The sequence below is a fragment of the Cavia porcellus genome, unplaced genomic scaffold, assembly GCF_034190915.1.
Source record: "Cavia porcellus strain 051 isolate PalLab524CR breed Dunkin Hartley unplaced genomic scaffold, mCavPor4.1 scaffold_16, whole genome shotgun sequence".
Classification (NCBI taxonomy): domain Eukaryota; kingdom Metazoa; phylum Chordata; class Mammalia; order Rodentia; family Caviidae; genus Cavia; species Cavia porcellus.
The window spans coordinates 15,767,091-15,785,457 of record NW_026947499.1 but is presented as its reverse complement, the minus strand read 5'-3'; the positions used below and the strand labels follow the sequence as shown (position 1 = coordinate 15,785,457).

Sequence of the window (18,367 nt, the reverse complement as noted above, 5' to 3'; positions counted from 1 at the left end):
CCCAGATCTGGACTGAGCTGCCCGGGGAGACCCCTGACTTCCCACCTCTCCAGCCAAGAGAGTCCCCTCCAAGAAGAGGTCCTGAGTGACTGGGCTGCTGGGTGAGGTGGGGTGAGCTCATCCGGCTAGAAGCTTCAGGCTGACGTCATGGCTGGGCAGAGATTTGCAGCTCTCTCTGTAATTACAGCAGGGCAGGGCAGCAGGCTGAGCTTGATGCCAGTTAAGGGGAGAATCACTGCATGATTCTCAGGAGAAATCTGGCTCTGCCTGGGACAAGATGTGGGCTGGGTAAGGTTCCTGTGTGGGTGGCAAGGCCCGGAGAGAGCGTGTGTGTAAATCTGAGTGGTGAGCGTGTGTACGGGTGAGGGACTGTTTATGCACTGGCGGCTTGCTGTCAGGCGTGTTCTGGAAAGCCTCTCCTTCCCCACCTCAGCTGTGTCCCTTCCACAGCTCCACCCAGAAACTCTCAAGAGACCTCCCTGCCTGGGTTAGGGAACCAGAAAGGTAGGGAAGTCTTGATGACCTCCTCCAGCTTCTCATTTCAAGGCCAAGGAGAGGGGATGAAGGATGCATAGGCAATCTTCACCATCTATGTCCCCTCCAGACCCTATGACGAAGAGACTTGTTTTACAGTTGAAGAAACTGAGGCACAGAGAGTTGATGTGACTTGTCTACATTTACCTGTGTGTTTAAAGGGGCAGAGCTAGGATTTAAATTTAAGAGTTTGGCTCTTGACTCTGCTGTACTCGTGAAATCAGTCACCGCTCACGTTTGTGGAACGCTGACTATGTGCAGACTCTGTACTCAGTCGTTTTATTCATGAACTCATCATATCATCTTTATGGTTCAGAGAGGTGGAGCCACCTGCCTCAAGCCGCACAGCTAGTAGGACATTGCTACATAATAATATCCATAATGGAACAATACCACATGATGATACCCCGACATTGCCCAGGCTTTGTCCTGTGATTTTTCCCTCCCTGCTGTGTCCCATTCCCTCTGGGGCTCTTGCTGCAGTTCTGAGTTAAACCACCTTTCTGTTTTGGGAAACTGAGAAGACAGGCAGCTGCTGGTCCTGCTGACCAAGCTGCCCGGTGAGAAGTCAGCTAACACGTGGAAAGCGGTCAGCACACCCTGCCAGCTGTCATCAACGGGGTGAAAATGAGAGGTCAGGGAGTGAAACAAACCTCCAGCTTTGGGAGACGCTGAGAGCATTTTCACGGGCGTGTGCTCACATGCGTGTGTGCACATGTACAGGTGACAGGGCACAAGAGATGCTGGATCCCAGAAACCCCAGCAAACGCACTCTTTCCTGGCTGTCAATTTCTTAACACTTTCACATAGGAAATACCACAATTAATCCTCAAAACAGCCCAGGAAGTGGGTGACATCACCCTGCATATTTGAAACTGGGGCCCAGTGGACAGAAACAAGTGACTGACACAGACAGTGCCAGGACAAAGACATGGGCTTGTCAGTTGCAAAACTTCTGTGCTTTTTTCTTTCTACTATAGTTAAAAAGTAAGAATGAAAGAAGGGAAATTCCTCTCTTCCCCTAGGGGAATTCCAGTCATCAGACCCTCTGCCTCATCTCATTCAGGGGCCAGCTGAGTAAGGGTGTGGAAGGACCCAGTGAGGCTCTCCGAATCTCCGAAACCTCAATCCTCATGGTTTTCTGTGGTCATCGTTCCTCAGGTGTCATGTACAATTCTAGGGGTGCAGGCTTCTGGTTGGGGGAGCAGGTGGATGCTGGGACGCTCCCACATTCACCTTGGCTCCAGCTCTAGTGAATCTTTATGCTCAGGTCTTCTTTCCCTTCTTTCCTCAGACCCTTAGAATGATGGGATCTGCATAGCTGAGAGCAACATTTTTGTCCACAGTAGTATCCCCAGGGTGCCTGGTGTCTTGCAGGGTCAGCAGACCTTGGTAGAAGAGACGGCATCCTACTAGCAGCCTGTTGTCTGGACTGTCTGGTCCCTCACTGTAGAAGACTGGATACACAGCAACGGCTCTGAGAAGTTGACTGAAAAGGTATTGGAAACTAAGAAAGCTCTTACTTCACACTCACAACAACCCCAGACAAGTGTGTATTGCTGTCATACCCATTTTACAGGGGAGGAAACCGAGGCTTAAGATGTGAAGTAACTTGCTCATGGTCAACATTTGTGGATTCTCAATCAAGTCTGTCTTAATTTCAAGCCCAGGCCTCTTTCCTCTGTCATATACCCCTATAAAAACAAATGCAAGAACAAACAAAATAAAACAAACAACTCACATACTCCTTTCCTAAACAAGTCTGTCTTCATAATCTCAGTCAAGTAATGCTTATTTATTGAGCACTAACTTCCTCCTATTATTTTCTCTAAAAATTATTTCGGAGGATATCATTCTTGGTCACCTCCAATAATAATAATAATAATAATAATAATACATTATTTAATATTTTGTTCCAGTGATATATATAGTAGTATATATATGCCAACCCATGTATTCAATTCTCGTAAACTGCTCTAAGATAGGTCATTCACCAATGATGCTACGGAAGCATTGAATGATTAAACAGTTTGCCTTAGGTTATACAGCTACTAATCCACCGAGCAATCTGGCTCCAGCTTTTGTGTTCTTGACCGAACACAAAATCATGAGCCAAGCTCTTCTAAGTGCCTTATGTGAGTCATCGCTTAGTTTTCTTGGTCTTTGAGGCAGTTGTACTATTGTTAACCATGCTGTTCCACTAAGAATTTCAGCTCTGTGCGGCCTAGCTCCGAGCTAGGCTTCTCTTGGAGCTGTTCCAGGAGGCCTGGCCGTCTGCCTCCACCACATGCCTGGCCACAGCACTGGCTCTCTAACCCCAAGAAGGAGGCTGAGCTATCTCATCTCCCAACCCTTCTGCTCCCTGGGCTTGTTTTTCTGGAATATTCTCCCAACTCTTGCAGACCTTCTTAGGAAAGCAAATGATGCCAAAGACACATTGACTTTCAGGGACTGAGAGGCTGCTTGAACTGAGCTGGCACTGTGCCAAATAGAGGAGGCATCGTTATTTGCTGCTAACATGGAAGATGTTCTGAGCTGGAGCAGGCACTTGGTATGGTCTGTGGCAGCCCCTCTTTGCTGATGCACCCCAGAGCAAGAAGGCTTGGCTCCTTCTTTTCTCTTTCTTTGCTTTCTGGATGCCATGAAGTGACAACATTCTCTGCCATGTGCTCTCATCAGGATGTGCTACCCCACCACAGGTCCAAAAATAAGAAGACCAAGCAACTGTGATCCGAAACCTTATCCCTTGTTCATCTTGGGTCTTTTTATCACAGTAATGGAAAACTGATTAATTCAGTACCTGTCTCACAGAGTATTTGTCAGTGTGGACTGTGAAAGGAGAATGCTCAAAGGCATCAATCTGAACTAGTCACAGAGTCTTGTTTATCCCACTCACGAGTTAGGCTTCATACTGAGCATGCTGAAGAAACATGGAGCTCTTTGGAGAGGGAGAAGGAGGTGATAAGAACTGAGTTCTAGGAAAATTGTTGGTGCTTGTGGCAAGTGTATCGTGGAGACAGGACTCCCGGGGGACTGGTTGGAGGCAGTTGTGGTTCAGGTAAAATGAGGGCCTGAGTGAAGTTGTTGGATGAGGAGAGGTAAAGAGACAGATCAAGTGTCTTGGTTTCGTTTTGGTTTGGTTTGAAATACCCCCGAGACTCAGGTGCTCAAGGCTTAATTGTACTAATGGGTTTTTGGGGGAAGTGATGAATCATGAGGGCTCTAACTTCATCAAGCACATTTTAACACACTGGTGGGAACATACTTTGATGTCATAATTGAGGGTGATGGAAACAGGAGGTGGCATCTCGCTGAAGAGCGGGGATCATAGGAATGTGCCCTTGGGGTTACATCTGGTCCTTGGCCCCTTCCCTGGAGCTCTCCCTTTCTCTCTACTTCCTGGTTGCCCTGAAATGGGCAGCTTTTTTCTGCCTTGTCTATCCACCGTGATATTTCTGCCTCACTACAGTCTAAAAGCGATGGACCCAGCTGACCATGACTGAGCCCTCTGAAACCAGGAGCCAACATAAATCTTCCCTCCTTTAGACTATTTTTCTCAGGTATTTGGTCACAGTGATGAAAATTGACTAGTACAGCATATTGAGTGGGAGATTGGAAAAAATGAGAGAAGATGCTTACATCACCTGCCGTGCTTGGTTCTTAGACGAAGGCAAGTGGGTGGACGGCAGTGCCATACAATGAACACATGAGGAACAGCAGATGCAAGAAGTGGGAGAAGCAGTCTGTTCATTTACCCATCCCTTCCCTCATTGCATATTTATTCAGTGATTATGTGCAAAGCACTAGCCCAGAGGGGAGAGACGAAGCAGTGTCTGAAGCCACAGTCCTTGGTTTTGTGCATCTCAGTGAATAAACAATTAAAATGATTTCGGATACAGAAAAGTTTAGTGAAGGAAATGAAGGCCTCTGGCTACCTTGTCATCCCATTTCCTGTTATTGTCTTCCCCTGACTCAGTGTTCCAACCTCCAGGGCTTCCTTTGTGTCCTTCAAACAGAAGAAGCAAGCATACAGTCCCCACTAAGGTCTTTTCTCCTGCTGTTCCCACGGTCAGGAATATTACCCCACCCATCCAGGTCTCTATGTGGCTGGGCTCTTAATTCATTTGTGTCTCTACTTAGATTTCACCTCCTCAGGGAAATCTCTAACTACATAATCTATAGTCATGTTCTCTCACATCAGTTGGTTTAATTTCCTTCATAGCATTTGCCACTAACTAGTGGTATTTTTCATCTCTAATTCTTTGCTATTTATGTGCCTCTCCATTAGCTTGGATGTTGCACAAGGGCAGAGTGTAGGGACTTCAGTCTGATTGTTCATGGCTGTGTCACTGGTATCTGGAACACAGCCCAGGATAGTGTAGGGGTTCAGTAAAATTTGTGGAGTAAAGTTATCTCCTTTTCCTCTCACTTTCTGGACATATAACAGGAGGCAATAAGACTTCAGGATACCGTGTGCTTGGGAAGAACAGTGTAAATAGTTATAACCAATGAATTGTAAGGAAAAATTATGTTTCTCTCTCTGATAGCTCGAAGTATTTAATAGTGATGGGAGATGCTTGACTCTATTTAGACAAGACTCTTGGGTGGTTTCTCTTTCCCTTTGCCCTGTAATCCTCAACATCATAGGTGTTACTATCATAGGTGCCTAGACTGTCCCTACAAGTCCACGGTGCACATGAATGAAAAATAAAGCTTTGCTCTTTCGAGGCAAGAAAAACCTGGACTTACTTGTTACTGCAGAATGCCCATCAATTCTGATGGATAGACTTTCTAGTTGTGTCTCTTGGTGCTGGTTGTAATTGCTGTATTTAAAAGACCATTTTCCATGCTAATGTTATTCTGAGGGATAAAGCATTGTATCTCCTGGTCTGGCAAAAGCCTGACAGAGACAACTGTACAGGTTTCTTGAGACATTATGATACATACAATTATAAGCTCCTTGTAAGGCATGATCAAAAATATGGTGAATATTCAAATTTATTTTTTAAAAAAATTTTATTACAGAAAGGACACATTATTTTCAAGATATTCCCCCTCATTTTGAACATTCTTATGCCACTGCTCTTGCCATTTTCTGAAATAGTTCCAGAAGTCCTCTTCCACGAGTGTCTTTCATTGTGCTACCTCGTGTTCTGAATTGACTCAAAACATTTGTCTATAATGGTCATTTTGACTTTGGGGAAGAACTAGAAGTCACACAGTGCCAGGTAGGTGAATAAGGTAGACAAGGACACATCATATTTTTATAAGCCTGCCTGTCGATTGGTCAGCACTGCCAGCAACATTCACTGTATTATTTTTTCCTACCTTGCAAAGACACTCATGTAAGAAGACTTTCAGAACTGCCTCAGAGAGAGGCAAGAAAAATGGGGTAGGTATGTGTGAAGCATGAAGGGGAGTATTTTACAAGGTATTAATGGCACTGTGCCTTATTGTAATGATTTTTTTAAAAAATTTAAACATTCACTGTCTATTTCAGTTATACCTTATATACAGAGTACGGCTCTGAGTTTTTTGGAGAGAGCTGGAAGGTGTGAGATCTTGAATCCTGCTCCCAGATGGCTCTAAGGTTAGATCAGGAGCTGGTTTGACCAGTTGCGCATCATGTCAGGCAACTGCTTTGCAAATGGTTTGTTTTTCGGTTCTGACAATGGAAGCTCATGGGAGTGTTCAGCTTAAGAAGGGTTTCAAGGTTTGTGCATGGAGGGGGAGGAATCCAGAAGAGCTGGGGAGAATATACAGAAACGGAGATGGGAGATATGAAGTGCTTTCCTTTGGGCAGGTGTTTTAGTTTCACTCTGAATATGAATTAGAATCAGCCTTATCTGTGCAAAACAGATCATCAGAAAAATAGTAGCTGAAACAAGAGTAAAGTTTATATCTTGCTAATGCTGAAGTTCAGAGACATTCTTCCCATTGTTGTGCTGATGTCCTTGCCCCACAAAGTCCTGTGGGACTGAAACTCCTTCTGGGGTATGGCTCCATGTGTGTGAGCTCCATTTCAAGCCATCACATGAACTAGCTTATCATTCAAGTTCCAGCCATCACATCTACCTTCTGGACAGCCAAAAGAAGAAAAAAATGAAGAAAGAAGAGCAGAAGACAAATGTCTTTTATAGAAAATTCTGGAAGCTAGTGAAACTTTTACTTGCATCTCATTGGCTAAAATTAGTCACATGGTGAGAGCTACCCGTAAAGGGGGCTGGGAAATACAGTCTTTCTCCTGGATAGTTCTAAACTTAAAGAACGCAAGATTTCATTACCCTAACTGAAGAATGGTCTTTTGGAGGCAACTAAAAATTCTGCCATCTCCAGAAAGAATGAAGATAGCATCTTTTATGCAAAAGCATCCTAAAATTTTCTTTAATTAAATTTCTTTAGAAAAGTGGTAGGAAATGTGAATTCCTATGCACTGAAATGCTGATGTTTTCACTTCACTTCGGATTACAGAGGATTTACAGTCTCTACAAAGCTAAAGTACGAGAGGTTATGGAGGGCCTTAGATTAAGTACCTTAATGGAGAGTAGGGTTTGAGGGAAGGAAGACTGAAGGGGAAAGACAAACTCTGTGTGTGTGTCCCAACCCCAAGCTTGTTTCTCTTGGGCAATATGACTACTTCCTGTGGTCGGTATTGTTTATTTTGGGTTTACATTTGAAAGCTGAGATTGTCAAAGGGATTCAGTTTTGGACATTGAAAAAACACTTGGCAAATTTCCAAGGGAAGAAGACCCAAAGCAAAGTTGCTATGAAACGTCACCTGCAGGTTGGCCACAACTAATGGTGCAGGATGGCATTTCAGGGAGTGGTAACCAGAAATGTAATCCTACCCTGGGTACACAGGCATGAACAATGCTGTTTGTCTCCCCACTGAGGCACTGATGCTGGATGAACTTGGATGTTAGTGTGGGGACACGCATGGGGAAGAATTCGATGAAAGGTGAGAAGAGTTCCTCATTTTTGGCAAGGTGATCTGAAATCCTCCCAGAACTTATCATGAGCTTACTTAGACCATCGGGCCTGCCCAGCTTTTCTCCCTCCCACTCCCTGCTCCTCTGTGTCCTTCTTGTTCTCAGTATCAGTGACAGTGCTACTAACTCAGTCAGACACTGCTAAGTACTTTGTGAGAATAACCTCTACTAATCACCATAGCAGTCTTACGAGTCTGATAGCTTTATTTTCCTATTGGAATGTAAAGGATCCAGTCTCAGAGAGGCTAAGTCACATAACACACAAACACAGCTGCAAAGGGGGAGAGTCAGGCTCATATTCAGATATTTCCAACTCCCAAGTCTGCTTCGGCTACTCCATTTAAAAATGGCACCATTCTCTAACCCAAGGATATGTCTCCTTACACAGTGCTGGCTGAAGGGTAGATGCTTACGGCCACCTATGTCTATAATACCTTCCCTGCTTCCCAGGATGTGTGCATGAGAGATCCCGAGTGTCTTTGTGGGGGACATGGTATTGCCTTGCCACAACCCTCCGAGCTGCACTCTCCACTCCGCCCCCTCATATAAGCTAAAAATTGCCCAGCTCACAACTGAATGTGTCTTGAAAGACTAGAGTTGGCAATCCTGGGCAGGTGCAATCACTTGACAGGGGCCATGTGCCAGGCAAGGCACTCCCTGCTGGGCATACGGGGTGAACAAGACAAAGAAGACTGTTGTTCTCATAGAGATGGGCACTAAACAAATAAACACAGTAATTACAGGTAGTGCGAAGTGCTGTGGAAGACAGCAAGTGGGGTGGGGAATGGGGAACCAACTTTAGGCAGGGGCACCCCTACATGGGCCCTCTACACACACACAGTTGCCCCATCTGAGGTTCTCTCCCCTTCTTTTCTTCCCTAATCTTTTTTCTTTTCTTGGCCAAGTCCTCCCCATCAGCCAGCATCTGCCTAAAGGCCAGGTTTTCTTGTGATACCTATCTTGACCCTTCATGGCTGTTTTAGATGCCACTAGCAACTGTGTGACCTGGGGATACCTATCTGTGTCCCAGTTTCTGCATCTGAAAAATGGCTATTAAAATACATCTATCTCATAAAGAGATTGTGAACAGGGATACTTAAGTAATTAATGATAATATGTGAGAAGCCTGTGGAAGCATGTCTGACATGTACCAGGTCCTGTGTAAGTGCTGGGTGCTGTTGCTGATCTTACTGACATCACAGTAGTAGCTTATAGTGCACTGTAGGTTATCAGAGCTGGGTAGCATTTTAGGTATCATCTAATTCAGTGCTTCTCCGGCCTGGTTTCATGTTGGAATGCCTTAGGAGGCCTTTCAGAAACACTGACAACTGGCAGCCACCCTCCAGGATGTTTCTTATCTCAACAGTGAAACTCAAAATTGTAGATAGTTACACAAAGTTCACAGGTGGTGTTAATGCATAGCCAGGGTGAAAGCCTCTGGTTTAATTCAATCCCTTTTAACAGATAAAAGTAGTGTTTGCTTAGGGTTGTAGAGAAAGATAGGAGTCAGCCCTGGCTTTGGGAAGTTATGCTTTCTGATATGGTTTCTTTCACGCCACTGTCCCCTCTCTAGCACCGAGTAGAAAGGCTGAATGTGTGCCTGGTCACTACTTCTTGGTCCTTGGGCAGCTGCCCTTCTGGCCTGGTAGCAGATAGAGCTCTCTGGAAGAAAGTCTCTCTCCCCTGCAGCCAGGACAGCTTGGGCTGGGATGGGGGTGGAGCACCTGCTCAGGCCAATCACCAGAAAAACAAACTCGTGGATTCCTGTAACCGAGAGCCAGAGCAGGAGATGGAAAGGTAAAGAAAGTTCTCTCCACAAATCACCAAGAGGAAGCTGACATCAGTCAGAGGGACAGCCTCCTGACAGCCATTCTTCCTGTAAAAAGTCGTCTTATCAGAAGCCATGTGGAGGGCTAGCTCTGAGCTGATGAGGCTCACAGCTTCAGGAGTGAAGCGGCATAGCAGAAATAGCCCGGGGCCACAGATCCAAGTACCCAGTGCTGGTGGTATGGCCTTGTGCTAGAACCTCAACTTTGTCTTCTGTCAAACAGAGCTCAGTAGCACTAGGAAAACAACATAAGTCACTGGGTACAAATGACACATGGTAGTTGGCCCATAAAAATTATTATTAATAATAAATATTAATCACTATTATTTATTGATGAAGCGTCAGAATAAGATGCTGGTTGTTGCTTTACTCAAGACTGTTTTGAAAGAGAGAAATCAGTATGTGGGAGTTGCAGGGGAGTAGAGAATAGCCATGGATTTCCCCAAAGGCGGTTATCCTGTTCATTTGAACCCCAAGGCACACATCTATCTGGGTAGGACACATGCCTAGCAATGTCGCAATCTGTTTTGTTTGATATTCTTCCCTCAATCAACTGCACGATGGGGCGGTGCGAGTACCTCCTGGTAGCCCTGGGGGTGAGGTATGGTGGACACTTCTTCCTCTGTGGCCCCTGGGATGGCATGTCACTCCTGTATATACACACACTCACTCACACGTGTGCACACACAAATTATTTTGACCTATATAGTGCTTCGAAAAGCAGCAAGTCAGGAATATTATTTTTAAAAATCAAGATATTTTAGTGAAAAATCAGGTTTTGCTGAATTGGAGATTTGGCGACCCCGAGCTGAAATTTTTACTTGGTCTGTGCATAACTGGCTTCCTGTTTCCCCACAGTCCAACCGCGTCCACTCCCCTCCCCTGGCTGTTTTCAACCCCTGCCCTTGAGGGAAGATCATGTCCTAATGTACACTGACAACACTGCTGGACGCCCCCACTTTTCCAACTTGGCTGCTTTGGGCTGTTTACATGAGCTCCACTGCCACAGTACAGGTTCGGTTTGGAAAACAGTAATTTTGTTCACAGCGTTCATTGCATGCTTTCTGAGCACCTCTTTTAAAAACCTACCTCACTGGAGTTTCCAAAAGGAGCCAGGGAGGTAACTGTTGGCATCTCATTTTACAGATGAGCAAACCAAATACCCACAGGGTATAGTCCTTGTCCAGTGCCACAGAGCTGGTACTGGCGGGGCCTAGACTTAAATCCAAGTCTCTGGGCTCTAAAAGTCTGTGCCTGATGCTGAACTTGCTCCCAGTGATCAAGGTCTCAAGATGAAGCGACTGCACCAAAGAAGGCCAGCTGCTCATTACACAAAGCGAAGTGGAGTCAGCCTGCCTGGATTCGGTCACTGACTCTGGAGACTGGCTATTGAGCAGGTCTCTTAACTATACCAGGCTTTAGATTCCCTTTTGGTGGTAAGAAGACCCTAAGTCCTGCCTCATCGGATTGTAGTATAGTTATATCTAAGACGATTGGAAAGGTCTCCTCAGGCACTCCATAGATACTGCTAATGTGTATATGAAACTTAAATACTCACTGGTAAGTCGGGAAGATTAAAGGAATGAGCTGAGCGTGGTGAGCATAGGTGACATACAGCAGATGCTGTGCAAGGTTCCCTAGCTCCTTGGCTCCCTCCCTTCTCTGGGTACCCCATGTGGACAGAGGACGCTGGGCCACTTGTGAGAACACCATAGCATGGGACCTTTAATTAGAACAATGACTTGTTTCATACAGGCTGAAAACCCGGAAACCCCGGGAGGGTGATGCTTAGCTGTGGAAACCAAAAATCAAGCAAGCCACGGCCACTGTGTAGCTGGGTAGAGGACACGGTCCTAGGATGCTGGAGGACACAGCAGGTTCTTTCTTTCCCACGTGGATGCTCCAGGCAAAGACTGGCTTGTCAGGCTGCGCTGGGCTGGTGATGGGTCCTCTGGCTTGGGATTTTCCAAATGGTAGTGCCAGTCCTCAATAAAGAGACCTATATAGGCTTGAGGTACACTAAGACCTGGGCCAAAGTGGTGGGTTCTGCTAGCTCCCAGGTCAATTACCACTTGAGGGAACAGCTAAGAGTAAGGGGAGAAGAGTTACAGTGCAGAAGAAAAGGTCTTCAGAGCGCAGGGCTCTGAAGAAAGGACTACCAAGGGAGTGTGGGGACATAGAGCCAGGCAGATCCAAGTTTAATGGAGTTTGAGCATGACAGTTTCCTGCCAGGCCTCAGTTTTTCCATCTGAAAAATGGTCACAGGACCCATATCACTGTTTTATTGGAATGATTGTACAAAATATAATCTGACAATGAACAGTAGTTAAATCCAGGGCCCGCAAAGCCAGTTTGCTCTTTCTCATGATGACTCAGGATCAGTGGGCTTGGAGAGAAGTTCAAACTAAGTACAGAGGAGTTAGGACTACAAAGAGTTATCAAAGTGCATGGCACCTGAAGGTCTTCCAAATCTGACCACAGGATCCAGCTGTTGCAACCTGTCTCAGAAAATGATGTCTGTGCCCTATCCTTTTGTATCTTTCATTCGTGGGCACCCTTAACCTACAGCAGAAGACACAGAGACACTTTCCAACTGTATGGAATCAGTAGCATCAGAGCTAAAGTCCCCCAGCCCATGCTGCCAACAACACTGAGGTCAAGCCCCACTTTACAGATGGTAAGACTGAGGCCCCCAAGACCCATTCCATTTCATCCCCACAGACACACAGGCAAGAGAGTCACAAAGGATTGCCATTCCATTCTCTGGTTTAGCTCACGAGATGGTGAGGCATAGCTACTCTTGGCTGTAGAAGCAGGGTTACAATTTTCTTTCTCTTTCTTTTTTCTTTCAAGGAGTTTTGACTTTTTAATATAAGTTGGTTCATGCACAGGCATTTTATTCTTCAATTAATTTCCATCTAAATGAGGTTTCCCAGAGATAACCAGTGTTTTAGTTCCATTTGGGCTTAATTTGTATGACGGAAGCCTCTGTTTCTGCCAATTCCAATTTGTTCGGTGATTCTAGCACTCATTACCTGGCTGATAATCTCCTGCTGCAGACAGCAGCACCTGAGCTGAGATGGACCTATTTTCACTAGCAATTCAGTGGAGGAGGTGGTCTCTCTCCTTCCCTAATATCACTCAATAAATAGGAAATAAATTATTAAATAATCCATGTTTTGAGGAGGATTTCCTCTCACGGTATTTACAATGCAAAGCAACAACCACCAAAGAACAAAAATGAGAACAAAACAAAACTAAAAAAATAAATACTCAAACATACAAATAAACAAACGGAACTGGCCACAGGCAGAGAGGAGACTACTATGTAGATCACTGCCTCATTTGGTATAGAAATAAGGGAGGAGAGGTTTTGATTTAAAAAAAAAAACTCAATGACATTATACCTGATTTAAGACTTTCAGATGGATTAAGTTAGCCAGCTGGATAGGGGGCATGTTTTAAGGAATTCTGTTTCTGACATTGTTTTATCAGACTAACAGTTCTATTAAGTTGGAGGGGGAAGCTAAGCAACGTGGGTGCATGAGACTATTTTTGAATGTTTGTGAGAAACAAGAAATAAAGAGACTACAACAGGAGGAAGACAAAAGTTGAGCTTGTGAAGAATAAAAAAATGCTTCCTGCATCCTTTGGCAGCGTCTTAAATTTTGACCTCTTCAAGCAAAACATTTGGGCCAATGAAGCAAGGGAGAGACTGAAACTGAGATCCTTCTGTCTTGCCAAGTCCTTCATTTAATTCTGCTTCTGAAATACTGAGTTTCCTTCGAAGAAGGAAAGAGAGGCAGGAATGTGGTCAAACTTTGTTGAACTGGAATGGTTCTATGCTGGGGGCTTTGAGTTAGCTTTTCCTAAGTAACTGAAAAGGATTCATATCTTGCTTTTTTTTCCCCAGCGTATCTTGCTTTCATTTTTTGTTCTTGTGATTGAAAACCTCCTAAAAATCTTTGAACATCTTTTCATCTTTCCTCTGAGTCTCAGTGAAACCTACTGTCTTTGGTGAGTCTCCTAGGGCTCAGGTCAACATTTGTGATTATTTCTCAAAAATTTCTCCACTTCAGAGAGGTGAGAACTTTGGCCCAGGGTAAGGGATCAATTTGTCCAGTTTCACTGATTTAACTGCATACGCATGGCAAGAAGGGCAAAGGGCTGGACAATCTCATCTGGCATCCCCTGCCATCTTGGATGGTGGTTTTTGAGCCTAGTCCTTCTAGTGAGCTACCTCATTCGCTGGGAGCAGAAGGTGTGAGGATAAGGGGGCTTAGGAACAACCATACTAGGGAATGATGACTTTAGCCTCAGTAAGAATTCTATTTTTGGATAAAATAAAAGAAGTGTAAACAAAATTAGAGAAATGTACTTCGGGGTGGAGAATTTCCCCCTGGGAAGCAGCTTGCAAACCTTCTTCAGGATATTGGGTGTTCCCTTGCTTGAGTTAGGGCAGGGTAGCCACGTTACTAGGAAGATACCCCGGGATGTTGCAAGAGTTTTACCAGATCCAAAGCTGCACCAGGCAAGCTGACACCTGCAAGGCCATCGATGGAAAGGACAAGGGCCCTCTCAGCCAGCAGCCTGAAGATACTGTCAGTCGAGAGACGCTGGACTGATTAAGCCTGTGGGTCCTGGCTTCCTGTGATGGGCTCAGAAATGACTTCCTTGGGGGGCAACATCTACACGTTTCCTCTATTTTATTTCATTTCCTAACTTCAGTCTGGGTGCCTTCCAAAGTTACTAGGAACTTCAATTTGGTACAGCTTAACCTTAAATGCTCATTTTTAGACTCTAGCCCCCAATGTTAGCTGTGACCCCACTGTGTCAGTTCAGTGTCTTAGTTCATGAGTTCTTTGGCTGCTCTTCCTAATACCTCAGTGAGGTAGCTGGTGGGCGGGGCCTGGGGCCTGGGCATGAACTTCTCAGCATCTTGATGAGTAATAAACCTGGGGACTCATGTACTTCTGGGCCAATTCTAGAATGATCCGGACTTAGAAGTTTCAGGGGAAAGAACATCCCTTTTCACATTTGGCCTCTTAAATCACATCCATAAATACATAACAAAAAAAAAGAGATGCATAAAAATAACTTACAAGTTCTCCTACCTCCTGAAACATGTTATACATACACACAAAAAAAATCTTTCTCATATAAATAAACAAATTAATAAATAAATAAATACTGCTAGTGGTGAAAGAAAGCTATCATCACATAAATAAATAAATAAACAAACAAATAAATAAAATAAATAAAAGTTTTGCTAGGAGCCTTAGGCAAAATGGTCCCCTGGAGTTGTCTGCATGGGAGGCGCCCATGCCTCTCTTAGCCAACCTGCTAAGGAGGTTTGGTGGCTTCAGGAAGCCTTTGTCTCCATGAAGAGAGACGAGTCCAGTCTGGGTTCCTGGGCGGGGAAGAGGGTTATTTACAGTTGCTGTACATGTCCTCCTGGGGCACGCGCCCCATCCCAGGCACCTGCCATCCGGCCTTCTGCAGTGACAGCATTGGGATCCACGAGTCCTGGTGGACAGGCTTTGGTCTGGGCTAGAAGCCATAGTGGGAAGGCCAGGTTATACACTGCAGCCTGCGGACAGATGCTTCTCTCTTGTGCTGGAGGCAGGACGTTCAGAGGGGTTGCCACCCCTGGGGAGTTCTCATCCCCCTCCCTCCCAGAGGGGAGCTGATATGATGGGAAAGATCAAGCAAGAGATTACTGTTTCCAAGAAGAAAAGCATTTTCCAAGCATTCTCCTTGGAGTGGGAAGGCTCTGTGCTCCCCCACAACCCCATGACCCCAAACTGAAACTGGAAATTGTCCTCCTTGCTCTGTCCCTTCATGCCCTGTCCTGTTGCTACTGCCACCCAAACTTGAGACTCACCCACAAGGCTCCGGAAAGCCATGCAGCTGGTGAGGGGGATGCCCTGGAGTTATTTTAGGGAGCTTCTCCCTGGCCTGTGTGTTCTCAGTGCCTTCCGCAGATGAAGCAGCTGGTGGTATTTGTGTGTCAGAGGGCAGCTTACCCTTGCTGCCTAGTCCTGGGCAGGGGACATGTGGGTGAGGGCAGAAATGAAGCCAGCGCTTTCCCAAGCTGACAAGAAATCTCAGAAACTAGCAAAAGCCCAGATATGGAGCACTCGAGACCCTTACCTGCAGACTCTCTGAATTTGAGTCTTTGTTCCATCCTGGCAAAAATCCTGAGGCAAGGAAAGTGGTTTAGGCTGAAGGGTGGGAGGGGAAATGCCAGGCTGCCCTGGATAGCATTGGGGTGTGGCAGGCTGGGAAGAGGGGAGGGGGTGGACGTGCGCCAACCGGAGGACAAGGCCAGACTGGCTGGCGCTGGGGGCTGGCAGCTGGCCACGGCACCAGAGAATGCTCAGCAGATGGTCCCATGGAATTAAGTCAGTGCCAGCTAGCAGGACTGAGGCAAACTAGGGACACAGGTCTGTGTCAGGGCTGTCCTGACTGTTCACTGCCTCTCTTCCTGTGGGGTGGCCAAGGACAATGTTCTATGAACATGGAGCCTGATGGGCTCCTTCCCCTGACCACGTTAGCATATTGGAGGTAACAGGTGACCTCTGCTTTTTGCTTCTGCACTTATAATCAGGGATCTCATCTCTAATCCCCTGACATCTGCCACCATCTCCAGTGTCCACGTCCCCTATACATGCACGTCCTCTCTGTTAGGCCCCTCCAGCCTTAGCTCTGCACTGTTTGGAGAGGTTAAAGGCTTGGCTCTTTACCTCAGACTTCAACTGCCCTTTGCCTCCACCCTCACCTGTTCTTGGGATGGGGGCCCATAAACGTGCAGCTACGAGGGTGGATGGCAGGAAAAATGAAAATGAGGGCAGGTGGGATGAGCCCCCTTGGCCTTCTGTACACATCCTGCGAGCAGTGAGTGAGCAGATTTGTCTCCACACATTGCTAGCCAAGTCCAAAGCTTTTGAGTCATGGACCCATTGCTTCTCACAAAACTGTGAGGTTTGCTATGCAAGGAAAAAAAAAAGGGGGGGTTCTCTCCATATGCCCGGGCCTGAGTTGAGCCCCAGGGTGGTGCTGGTAGAGGCTCCTATCAACTGGACAGAGGGAGGAAAGCTCCTATACCCTCTTTTCCTCTCCCAGGAAAGCAGGCAGGACAGGGTCCAGGAGCCCTGTATATCTGTCACCAGCAGAAGGTAGATGGGGCAGGTGTAGGAGAGGCTGGCAGAGCAAAAAGGGTCCCGCGAGCAGCTGGCTCAAGGGATAGCCTCTGCCTAGCGCCTCGTGCTCGAGTAGCTGTCTGCTGAGCTGTAACTCCGGCTCCGGCTCCGACTCCGACTCCGGCTCCGGGAGCCCAGGCTTGGGCTGCGGGAGCCGGAGCTGCTGCTACTGCGGGTCCTGCTCCGGCTCCTGCTCCGGCTCCGACTTCGGCTGCGGCTCTGACTGCGACTCCTGGAATAGCTGCGGCTGGCTGAGCGGCTGCTGCTACTGCTGTACCAGGAGGAGGCGCTGCTGAGGCTGCTGGACGAGGAGGGGCTGGGCCGGTAGTAAGGGATGGGGCGTTTCCGGGCACTGCGGGAGACCAGAGCGAGGACCGTGAGGGCTGGGCTGCTGCTTGTTCCCCAGAAAAGCAGTAGCTTTTCATCCCCCTTCCCTTAGGGGAAGCTAGCAAAACCCTCTCCCTTCCTTTTCACATCTCTTGCAGTTCTGAGAGCATCAAAAAAATCTCAGTTTAGTGTTGAACTGTCTTGAAAAGTGATAATCTCACCTATTTTTCTTTTCTTTCTTTCTTTTTCTTATATGTTTTAACAAAGCAAGCCCGGGTCTCAGAGCATCTAGCCTCCAGATGTAGTAGAACACACATCTAAATATTAATTGCATTTTGGTTTTGCCATTTTTATTTTTACTAGAACTTTCTATTTCTAGAAGGTTCTATTTCTAGGTGAGACAGGCCGATTTTTCATTTGCTGTGATGTATCAAGTTTCCTGAAAGGGGTATACTGTATAACATGGAAAGAAAATTAAATCAACAGTAAATCAAGACAAAAGTGGTAAAGCTGCAGACTGGTGACGGAAGTTTGGGAAACACCGAATGGGTCAACTGAGATGGATTACTCGGGGTTGACTGAGGGTGTTTTGAAAATGCCACTACCTCCCTCTTAGCCTTCCTCCAAATTAATGCAAGGGACTGGCTTGGGTTTCTGGGTTCTTCCATTCATCTCCAATCAAAAGTCCAAGAAAAATCCATGAAAATAGAAACAAAAAATGAGTTTATTTACAATTGACCAAACTAGAGTACACAAGAGTGTCAGGCAGAAGAAAAGCCAGGAAATACCCACATGGAGATTTGGTCAGGCTTTGGCCTGGAAGAGGAGAAAAGCATTGAATCCTGCTGGGTGTTAGGTCTAGTAGGTGGCAGTTTACGCTCTCATCATGAAGAAACTTGGAGAAACAATTTGTCTTTAAAAAAATAACTTTTAAAGAACTTAAGTTAAAAAACTTTTAAAGACCCACTTTACTCTCTTGATTACAAAGGATATCTTTAATCGAGGCCCACAGTTGAGGCGGGAGCTCTGTGGAGTAGCTGAGGAAGGGACCACATCACCCTGGTCTTCCTGTTGGACTCCTGCCTTGTTTTCTCCTGGGAGGAGATGCTGGACTGACAGGCTCCCTGCTCTCCATGGGCCGCTGCATGGAGTGGATGGATGTCGCTGGAGGGGCCAGTCCGATTTTAGGACAGCATTCAGTCATTCTCCAGCCTTCACCGCCTTAGAAATCAGTTTCCCCTGAGACCTTGGGCTTCTCTGCCCCAGCTTTGCTCCTCTGTGGCATTCCGAGTTACAGGTAACCTTATCCACCTATTCAGTCCATAATAATGGCACTCAGCGTGTTCTGCATTTATGTTTACAAAGTGCAGTCACCTCTCTTTGCTTCCTTTCATGTCATCTCATGATAGTCCTGGGAGTTATTTCCTCCAGTATTTCATGGGAGAGAAAACAGCCTCAGGGAAGTGAAGAGACTCTTTAGGTCACCT

At 46.1% G+C, this 18,367-nt stretch overlaps 1 protein-coding gene across 1 annotated transcript in view; it reads right to left on the bottom strand.

The window, feature by feature from the left end:
* Positions 1 to 11,049: 11,049 nt before the first annotated feature.
* The window catches only part of Srrm4 (serine/arginine repetitive matrix 4), a 154,620-nt gene continuing 147,302 nt past the window's right edge, over positions 11,050 to 18,367 (bottom strand). Inside the window, exon 13 of the mRNA XM_003478301.5 lies at positions 11,050 to 16,905. Within this exon, the coding sequence (XP_003478349.3) occupies positions 16,608 to 16,905 (298 nt within the window). The 3' untranslated portion in view covers positions 11,050 to 16,607. The remainder of the gene's footprint in view (positions 16,906 to 18,367) is intronic.